A 10,745-nucleotide genomic window follows, 5' to 3' on the forward strand; every position below is an offset into this window, starting at 1 on the left:
AGACATGGTTATGCAGAAGACAAAGCAAAGAGGGCTTTATCTGGAGTTTGTAACAGCAAGAATACCTGGGAATGTGTATGAGAGTAAGTATGAACTGAAAAGCAAACATCAGTAGATCTGGTGTTTTCAAGTTTTTCAGAGAAAGCTGAAAAACTCGGGAGACATACAGAAGAGGTTTGATTGATAAAGCCTCCTAATCAAGCCTCACTTTCTTAAATGCTGCCTGGCACCCTCACTTAGTTATATTAAACACTTTAATAGCTGTCCAGTGAAGACTGAAAACCAATCTTTTGGGAATTTTGCTTTGCAGATGGATTACAGCTTCACCATTTTTTCAGCTCAACTCTTTCCAGTAAGTATTTTATTAATCAAAAAAATTACATACCAGAAAGAATACATTAAAACTACATATTCAGAAGCTATTTTAAACACCTGAATAAAAAAAAAGGCCATAGAACAAAAGATTTTTCTGCTGTTATTTGAGTCCTCAAGACAAATAATCAGAAACATGTTATGAAAAAACTTTCATAAAAATGTATTCTATATTTCATCAGTCAGTCTTTCTGTTCCTAAAGTGTATTATAGCCTACGGTTCATTTTCATTTAAATGTTACATCTATATAAACAATGCAGCATGACTAGTGATTTTAAATTTGCATGTTAAAGACTAATTTTACTGTGCAGAAGTCAGAAACATACTTTCAGTTAAACAGCAGCAAACCTAATACAAATTACATTGAGAAGTTCATCCAAAGAACCTTCTGTGAGCCATATGATCATATGACTATGTCTTAGGACCATAGGACTTCAGATTTAGTTCCCATTCCACTCTTGGCTCCCTCTCTCATTCCTTGTCAACCCACACGGAATTAAACTAGATTTACTTTTAGATGTTGACAACTGAAAGTTAACGGAACAGTGTATAAATTTCTCCATAAAGACTGCTTCCATATACAGTAGGAAAATCCACAGTATTTCACAATTATGAAAATAATCCTCATTTTCAGAACTATCATAAATTTTCTGGATTTTTTTTAATTGCTGAAGCACCAGTTACTTTCAAGCATTTATCTGAAAACCAGAAGTAACTTTACAGCCTAAAATGAGCTAAGTTCCTAGAAGTATTGTTTTACAGAACATAATCTAGACTTCTTTAGAGATAAGTGCAAACTCTACCAAACATAACATCAGATCATATTGAAAACAACATTTGGGTTTTATGCCCAAGTTTTCATCTGTTTTCACTATAAGCCTTTCCTTAGGACCTAGGGGAAACAAACCAATCACAGATTCATCAGCATCAGGCTAAATAATCACAATTGTTATTTATTTTAAATATGGTCCTAATCTTTATTTTTTTCAGTTTGTCATATTTAAATAGTCCTAAGTTCATGCATCTGGCAGAGCTGATTTAGGCCATGTACAACCCAGTGATGAGACACATCAGGATAAACAAACTGCATCATGACCCTCATAGTTACAGCATGCTCTGGTTAACTCCAATCCAGCCAGCCCCAGCACACAGGCAAAGCCATGCTTACCACGAATATGGCTATGCAAAGCCAACATTAAAAATAGAAAAAAAAAAAAAAAAAAAAACACCAAATTGAGCAGAAAGTTGTTTTTCAAATGTCAAGAAAAAAGGAAAAACAGTGCTACAGCACTGGAAGTGGGCTCACAGGCAACAGAACAAAGGCCACTAGACATAAGATGGAAAATGAAGACCTAGAATAAGCTTATCTCAATCAAGACCAGAGACCTGTTTTCTTGAAGATGTTATTAGGAGATAATCATGAGGGGGAAAAATGATCTATAATTCCCTTCTATCCACTCCAGGCATACACTGAAAACACTGTAAATCAGAGCAAATTCGAACGAAGTCATCACTTTCTCCCACCCAAATTATAAACTTTAAATGCAATTCCAGATTTGGGCATAACTGCATGTATGTCAGGCAGATCAAGTCAGAAAAATCTCCAAACTCTCCATTTAAAGTAACAGAAATATGGAAAAAACCCACTTTGATTGTTTATGACAAGTGAACTTGAAGATAATTGTAGTTAAATTCCTTACTGTGAGGTGACATATTAAAGACTAATGCATGAGTAAATTTCCATTGAACCTCCTCAAAAACACAACGTTACAAGAGGAACAGGAATCTTGGTTTCTATTAAATCAATCCCCAAGCACTCAACACAAAAGAGAAAAGAACACAGATTTTTAAGATCATATCCCTCCCTCACTGAGATATAAAACGCTGTAGTCAAACCAAAATTTAAAGGTTCTTAATCTTCAGAGAATGATAAAGGCATCGAGATCCAAAGCTGCTTTAAAAAAAGGAACACAAAAATCCAACAAAACAAACCTTCCTCCCAAAAAAATCACAACAGAAAAGACCAACCAAAAATCCCCAAAACCCAACAGGCAGCTTCTAGTATTCAACCCAAAACTGTATATATTTAAGAAAACTAAAGTGTAAAAGTAATTTGTGATAATCTGGTCTCACATAAAGCCTTACTTTTAAATTACATTTGAAATTATTTGTATTATATATGATTTTAAAACAATTATTCAAAAAAAGTAATTTTCTTGGCTAGCAAAACAGCAGGTGTTGCACGTAAGTTACAGAAAACTACCACTAATTCCCACATGCAGATAAATGCCATGCTGCTTCAGAATTAAATAGATGGAGATATTATCATCACAGCATCTCAAGAAATCAGATTACATTCATATTATGCTCCAAGAAGGAGGAAAAAAACAAATCAACATATTTCTAGCTGATCAAACTGTTACACAGGTACTGTATCAGTTAAAAAATGCCAAGAGGACTCACTCACCTGTTCGATCTCCTTCGTCTTAGTTGCAATTGCTTTTGAGCGACCAAGAAGCTGACCATCCTCATATAATTCTGTACTATCCATTACATTTGTTTCTGGTTCCTCTGTTTGTTCGCTGTATAATGGAGCTGAAGATCCAGCCTTAAAAAAATACAAGCAAAATAAAAAACTCAAAGTGCAAGAGCAAAACTAAACACCCAAATACAGTCATTCAGCTAGAGATGACTTCGCTTATCAAGACTATTACTGAAGCATTATTGCTACAATCTAACATATACAGAAATATGGATTTTAAACATGTAGAAAACATGACATCATAAAAAAAACCTGTGACTCAGTGTTAACTGCACAAAGACACCTTCCCTTCCACTGAGAAGGAACAGGTACCAGCTAGCAAGAAAAATCCACAAAGTGGGATTAGCTCTCTGGGAAAGGATAAAAGCAACAAAACTCAAAGGTAAACAGGCATCAATGAAATCCAAACAATGTCAGAAATAAATCTCACAGCACTCAGGACCACAGGTTTAATATCAAACAGACATAGATACCTATTGTAAAGGAAAAGCCAGTAAGTGCTTACAGGATTCCTGGTAAAATGGGAAATCTTACTGAAATACCAAAATTATGTAAGCGTCCCTCTGAAACAGAAATTAAGACAGTATCCCTGCCCAAAACAGACTCCCACTCCAAGGAGTCTATATAGAAGATAAAAAAAGAGAAGAAATTACCATAGCCTGTTGAAATCCAGTATTATGCAAGAGAATTCTAGAGTAGGGTTGTTTTTTTTAAAATCAGATTTGAGAATTTAAAAAGATGAATAAAAATACTTTCTGCTATTCCAAAACAAAGAGGGGCAGAATCCTAAGACTTAAACTAACATGAAAGAGAAAAGCGTTAGACCTAAAGAAAAATAGCTAATGCAGTGCTATGAGCATCTGCTCAAAACTGAGCAGCAATATAAACACCATTAAGATTGCATCCCAAATCTGGTTATTGCAGCAAATCATGAAATGCCCGAAATTGAGTAAAGGCTGCTAAAAAGTTCAGTGCAATGCAAACTTCAACTATTAAGAACTATGTAAGATAAACTCGAAAAAGTTAAAGTGTTGCAATTCATACATGACAGCCTACTCATCCAGGTGAGAAGTATACTTTCTTCTAGGACTCAGAATGAGATACATCACTCCTTCATAAGCGTTACAGCACACTTTCTGAGTCAATAAATCATCTCAGACTCTGCCATAACCAACTGCAACTGCTTCATTTTGAAACTTAATTTAGTTTGAATCCTTTTGCCAGTGCAATTTTCTCTGAGGCACAGAGGAAGCTTTAAACAACTCTTTTCCATATGGCCCACTCTGTTCCTTCCTCCCTTACATTACCTTCCCCTCATCAAGAACGGGAGTGACATTTCTCCTCACTGTTACTCTCCTGAACCTCTCAGAAATGTCCACGCATATGTTCTCCTCCATATGGTATTCATGTTTGGCACAGTTTGCTGCTTCTTTTTCCTCACTCCAGCCCCTCACCTTCCCTCCCCCCTACCCTTCCTTTTTTAAAAATTTATTTGTCCTGGAGGCAAATGAACAGTTTATTTATCCGACTGGATCTTCCCGTACAGTATCTAGAAGCTGTTAGTGCACTTAGCTATGACACCAATGGACAGGACTTGAAAGTTCATATGAACATGGATCCAGTGAGCTTATTTCTCTAATCTAGCCTTAAGTTCCACAAGTGTGAAAAACAAGAAGGCAATCTGATGCTTCCCAAGATGCTTTTGTTTTCCCTCAAATTATTTGCCAACAAATATAAAATACAAACACATTCATTACGAAGTTTAAGACATGCAACTTCGTAAAGTAGGTACCATTTTGATTTTGTAAGAGTGCCTGAAGCAAAGTTAAAGATGAAGATGAAATGATCACAGAATTAAAACTGACTCTTACAAAAAGACATTACATGACATTTGGTTTGTTTTAAATGACAAATACATCATCCACTAACAGCAGAATCCACGACATCCTATCCAAGAACAGCATAACAAAACAAAGACTGAAAAGGACTATAATCGCAGTTCAATACAGAAAGGTGTAGAAGACAAGGAGGGACAAGAACAGATGGGTATTAACTGGTAATTCATTAATACTGATTACTGATGAAAGTTCTGGGGAAAAAATACCTACTCACTGCAGTACCAAAGCAAAAGCTTAATTTTTAATATAGAGGAGGAGTGCTTTCTGAAAAAGAATACATGACACGGCAGGCTGACATGACATGGAACTGAACTCAGTATACCAAAGGTTCTCTTCTAGTCTTATGTTTCATAGGTACACTTGTATTTTGACTCAGAAGTCCGTCGCTAATTTTAAGGAGTTCAGTAAGCATACAGATTTACACTAGTGCAAGAGTTCCTTGGAGAACCCTGGGAGAGCTGGAGCCTTATTTTTTCCAGTTGTAACTCAACGTGAATTCAAATTATACTAACAAAACCTGCTCTGTTTTTGTATACTTTTAAATAAATAAATCACAAGGCTTTAGTCTCCCTCTCACTCACTTTCAACGAACATTTAATAGCATACGCAGACAAATTCAGGGGTAAATTACAAAATGTGCCTTTCAGGAGAGTACAGAAAAACAAGAGGCTATTGTAACAATTTAAAATAAATGAATTAATAATCCCGTCTTACATCATACTCTATTTCAGGTACATTGCTTTCATCGGCCTTCTCTGACTTTTCAGCTGCCCACTTGCTTGCAGCTTCTGCAAGCTCCTTTTCCGATAGTCTGTTGCTCTTATCTGAGGCCTGTACAAAAACATTTTAGTCAAGGTTTAATATGAAATATATTTACACATGGAAAAACATCTTCCAAACTAATATAAACAGTTATTCAGATCCCCCAAACATTTTAAAATAGGAAATAAGGAAGTTGAAGCTATTTCATTTGCTTCATACTTCTTCATGCTTTTGGAATCAGTTCTGTTAAATTCATGAGACAGAGATAGCAGAAAGATTATTTGAGACCAATTGAGTTTAAGGAGACATGGATCAGATGGACACTAAGAAGTCAGATACAAGTGTGGAGGGATCTAATAATTCAATGTGTTTTCAGGCATGAAAGGTTGCAACTAATTTAAACTGTTAAATACTGTGTAGGGTGTAAAACCTGAGCTAATTAGAGACAAAGTATTTTACACATACTTTAAATGATCAGAGCTGCTTCCATTAAAATTCATTATTTTTTGTTTGGTGGGAACACTGAACATTTATAATAGAGTCAGTCATGGCTTTATAACCTTTTAATCTACGTTTTCAGACTGAAATATTCCTATAAATAATATTTAAAAATTGACTTCTCTCTAAGAATACAATTTGGCTTTTACTAACAGAGCAACAGACAACGACAAACACCCATGTACCAAAACCAGTTCAGGAACAGCCAGATTTATAAACCTTGTTACCACTATGTCAGTATTCCCTTTGATTCAACAAACATCCATCCAAGAATCTATACAACTCCAGTATTAAAACAGTACAATGGATATCTAAAAAAGATACAAAAATCCTACTGCCTGAAAAAAGTTGTCCCCATTTCCACCCAATGCCTGTTACATCAAAGCAAACAGGTGGACAAAAAAAACCAAACAACAACTCAAAATCCCCAACACTCCCACCTCTCATCATTAGTTCATTCTAAATTACATAAATGGGCAGCAGAAGCAAATCCTGTGAACTGTAATAAGACTGCTTCAAATTCAGACCTTTTGTACTTACCTCAAGTAAAATATTACCCAAACATCTGTTTGTGCTGTAGTATGCCGTAAGTATATGATTCACAGAATCTTTCCCGGATTCAGTGTCATAAGGACATCACCTTTATCCGAATCCAGAAGAGAAGTACAGCACAATGTTCAAATAGGAATCCCTCTTTTCTATTATGGTAAACTACAGAATTATAACCAGCGAAGTCAGGAGGTGACAAAGTTCCATGTGCAGGGAAATGAAAAGGGTTCTTAAAAGGATAATATAATTCATAGAATAATTAGCCCAGCACACCTTTCCGAACTACACTATTATTTTGAAACTTCTCACCAGAATCTATCTGCTGCCAAGGTTTTTTTCCCCCCAAACATTCTTATTTCCCATAGTATGCCTTTTACCTTTAACCTTACTTATCTGTAGCTGCCAGAAAAATCTTGTACTGTGGTTCTATTATGTATCTCTCCCTTTCCTCAAATGTGGCTCTGGCCAATACTAACAAAAATAAAAGAAGACCAGTATCTTTGCCACTGACAGTCAGCTTTGCATGAAATGAAGATAAATAAAATCTCACGTGACCTACAATATTTCCACAGCCATAAACAGAAACTAACCACTCTAGTATCTGCTGGAATGCAGCAAAAAATCTGTTTCATTGAAACTCACTAAATTTAATTCTATAGGATGCATGTCAATAAATACGTATTAAAAAATCCTGAGTATGTTTTATGTAATAAAGTAACGGTATTTCCACAGGTACACAACTACTGAACAACAGCAACATATTCCTCAGAGAAAAATGTCTGCAGCTACTTAAGCTGCAAACTTGTAAGAAATGAACAACCTGCATATCTCCTAAAACCCAACCACCTCAAAGCAGAGGTGTCTTTTTTTCTTTTTCTGTTACCTTATGCATAACATAAGACCAGCAAAAACCTGTCAGTTTTCTGCTATCTTTGCTGGGAAGCTTTCCATGTCTCACACATCTGCCTTTTGCTCTAATTATGGTGGATACAGCCTTCAAGGCTTGCAGTCCAGACAGCTATTAAAGAAAAACACAAAAGATTTCATGCCACAGTGAATTAAACAGGTGGTTAAGATCAGATAACACCAACATGTATTAATTCACATGCATGAATATGTAAAAAATTAATTATAAGACAGATAAGAATATCTTCTCAGATTTGCATATAGTTACTACAGTGAGAAGAGATTGCTACAGAGGCATATACCTTTGTAAGTATTTCAAAGCTAAATAATAACTTGGAGCATTGAAAGTTATCTCCTTTAATCTGTAAAGTATGTAACTCATTTCTCAAGATTATAAGATTCTGGCCCTAGAGATGTTCATGTTTTGCCAAGACTACTTCTGTTTGTGTAACTGAACCACTAATACAACTGAACTGATTAGTGTAATTCAGCCATCATCCCAAAAGTTTCCCCTGACACAGGGCAGTACGTTACAGGCAGATTTGGGGACTTCAAGAGAAAAGCAATAAAAGGTCACTGAAGTACTTCCATTTCTGCAGCTGACGCATACCCAGTAAATATTTATCCTGTCTGGGAAATGATTTCCATCAAACAGAGAGTTTCATTTTGTGCAGCTTACATCAAGTGGATATCCACTGCAGCAGACATACGCAAAGCACTGGCAAAACCCGCAATACAGTATAGATCAGACTTGACTGACAAAGAAAGCAAAACATTTAAAGAATACTTCCCAATTCAAGCGCACACTGCACATTAATATAAGCGCAAGAGATTTTGCAATACCTCCTTGTTCTCAGAGGTTTGTATTAAGCAAGGATTTGGTATTAAGCTGCAGTATGCTGAGTCTGTAAACAAAATAGGTGAACTAATTATAAAGTTTATTTTATAATCCAAATCAGTGCAACTTGTGCGTAACAGCTTTTATCTTGCTTTCCTTATTTACATCACTGAAAATATATTGTTTGCCTCCCCCCTTAAGGACATTGGCAATTAGCTAATGCCTAGCACAGCAGTTCTAAGAGCTGCATAAGCGATAAGTACTTAGAATGACAGCACAACTAAAGCCTATTTTTTTCCCCCACCTAATTATTTTCTTCAGTCTCATCTTCTCACAACAAAAAGTACCTTTCTTTCTTCTGATTTTTTTTGTTTTGTTTAAGCATTCCACTGTTTTTATTAAAAAGACCTCAAGAACCAGGCACCATGCTACTTAGAGCAAATGCCACTTTCTTTTGAGGTTGGACTAGATGGTCTCCAAAGGTCCTTTCCAACCCTAATGATTCTGTGATTCTAATAGGACCTTATTTGCGTAGAGCAATATAATGCATTGTTTCTTTATTTCTCAGTAAAGTATTACTCAACAATGTAGAGAAAATGGAAGTGTTCATTTTAACCTCAAATATAATTTACAGGCAAGCAGTCTGTGATCTGAAAATGTTTTTGCTGCCACAACAATCTTGAATGCTGATTGTTCAACAGTGTTCATTAGCCTGTCCGTTTAAGTAATTAGCATTATCATGTAGTTGATGCTCAGCCCACAGATTTGATGAGAAATTAAACAGCATTATTCAGAACATAAAATTGCATTTATCAAACTACCTTGCAATGTGGCTCCCTTCCCAAGTAAAGGCTATCATTCTTGCCACATCCTTGAACAGCCCTGCTTCCAAGTCAATTCTGCTATTCACATTATCTTCCCAGTCAGACAGACACTTCACCACATTGTTTCCAAATCCAGTAACAGCTTAGGAATCACTGAATGATGGAGTTCAGTGCAAGTATAGCCTTGTTCAATTCATTTGTTGCTCCTAAACCTACTTTCCCATTTTTGTCCTTGTCATTCCTTTTTTAGTACATTCCAGACTTTGGAAAACGACAATGTTAAATACCTACAAAAGTCCCTTTCTCCTAAAATGAGACAGTGAATATAGCACAAAAAGGTTTGTCAGTGTCATCATTAGACAGAAAGCATTATCAACACGTTCCTGTCAGATAAGGAAAACCTATCCTCTGCAGAGCAATTCACGATGCTCCTTTCCCTAACAGCTGCATACAGTATCTCCTTCCAACTGAGAAAAAAAATCCAAAACCAGTGAATAACCTGAAACCATGGTAAGAAATACTTGAAAAGAAAATTCACCTTTGATGAGGGTACTGCTATGGAGCCTGAAGGTGATGCATCTCTTGATGTTTTCAGTGATTGACCTGATGCCCTGTCTTTACCTACAATTGAGAAAGAAATAACAACTGTGAAATTGTATTAAAATGCATGTTGCAAATATCATTATTGGCTTAGAAAACTTGCAGTGAAAGTCGCTCAGGTCACGCATGAAATCTACACACTCCACCATCTGATAAATATTGGTAACACTTTCTTCTCTTTACAAAGAGAGAAGAGATACAGCTATATTATTTCATGTATTTAGAAAAACCCGTTGTCCTTTTTTCAACATTAACTGAAAGGGTGTATCAGTATGACTTGGCAAAATGATGTGGCTTTACTTTTTAATATTCCTGTAATAAGATGAAGAGGTGAAATATTAGGCACCAGTCAATCCCTCCAGGAAACCAGGCAGTGTAGAAACTGGTTTAGCAGGCCACAGTGTGGTGAAAAGCCCTGCCAAGGGAAACAGTCCTGTACTGTACCAGCCACAGACTTGATGCAATTTTGGATTATCAGTGGTTTTCTTGCAAGAGTCAAAATTGGAAAAATGACAATTCAAATTCACTGTGCTAATCGGAGCCTGTACTTAGTCTTGCCACAGACCGGTTGCAAGCAGCCTGCAGCAGCAGAACTGGTTGCAGTGTGAACTACGAGTTTCCAACCTGTGGTCCATGGATTACATCAAAGGGATCTGCAAAAGGTAAACACACAAAGCACATATGCTGTCAGTAGGCCTAAATTAACTAGGCTATTCACTCTTACTGGGGAATGGTTGACTTCACAAATGGAGAACAATGCAGACTTCCCTTGGCTTCCACCAAATTAGTATCAATACAATTAAGAATGGGATAAAAGGTCTATCAAATACTTAAAAAAATTTGGGATATAAATTATAAGGAGGCTGGGGAGGGACTCTTCGTTAGGGACTCTAGTGGTAGGACAAGGGGTAATGGCTTTAAACTTAAACAGGGGAACTTTACGTTAGATATAAGG

At 36.2% G+C, this 10,745-nt stretch overlaps 1 protein-coding gene across 1 annotated transcript in view; it reads right to left on the reverse strand.

Moving 5' to 3' along the window:
* Positions 1 to 2,840: 2,840 nt before the first annotated feature.
* PPHLN1 (periphilin 1) overlaps positions 2,841 to 10,745 on the reverse strand; it is a gene marked incomplete at its 3' end in the record, with an annotated part of 32,280 nt that continues 24,375 nt past the window's right edge. The window contains exons 6-8 of the mRNA XM_010018864.1: positions 9,729 to 9,811; positions 5,528 to 5,644; positions 2,841 to 2,981 (exon numbers count right to left, since the gene is read on the reverse strand). Coding sequence (XP_010017166.1) covers positions 2,841 to 2,981; positions 5,528 to 5,644; positions 9,729 to 9,811 — 341 coding nt within the window. The remainder of the gene's footprint in view (positions 2,982 to 5,527; positions 5,645 to 9,728; positions 9,812 to 10,745) is intronic.

The sequence above is a fragment of the Nestor notabilis genome, unplaced genomic scaffold (assembly GCF_000696875.1).
Source record: "Nestor notabilis isolate BGI_N333 unplaced genomic scaffold, ASM69687v1 scaffold1027, whole genome shotgun sequence".
In the NCBI taxonomy this organism is placed as follows: domain Eukaryota; kingdom Metazoa; phylum Chordata; class Aves; order Psittaciformes; family Psittacidae; genus Nestor; species Nestor notabilis.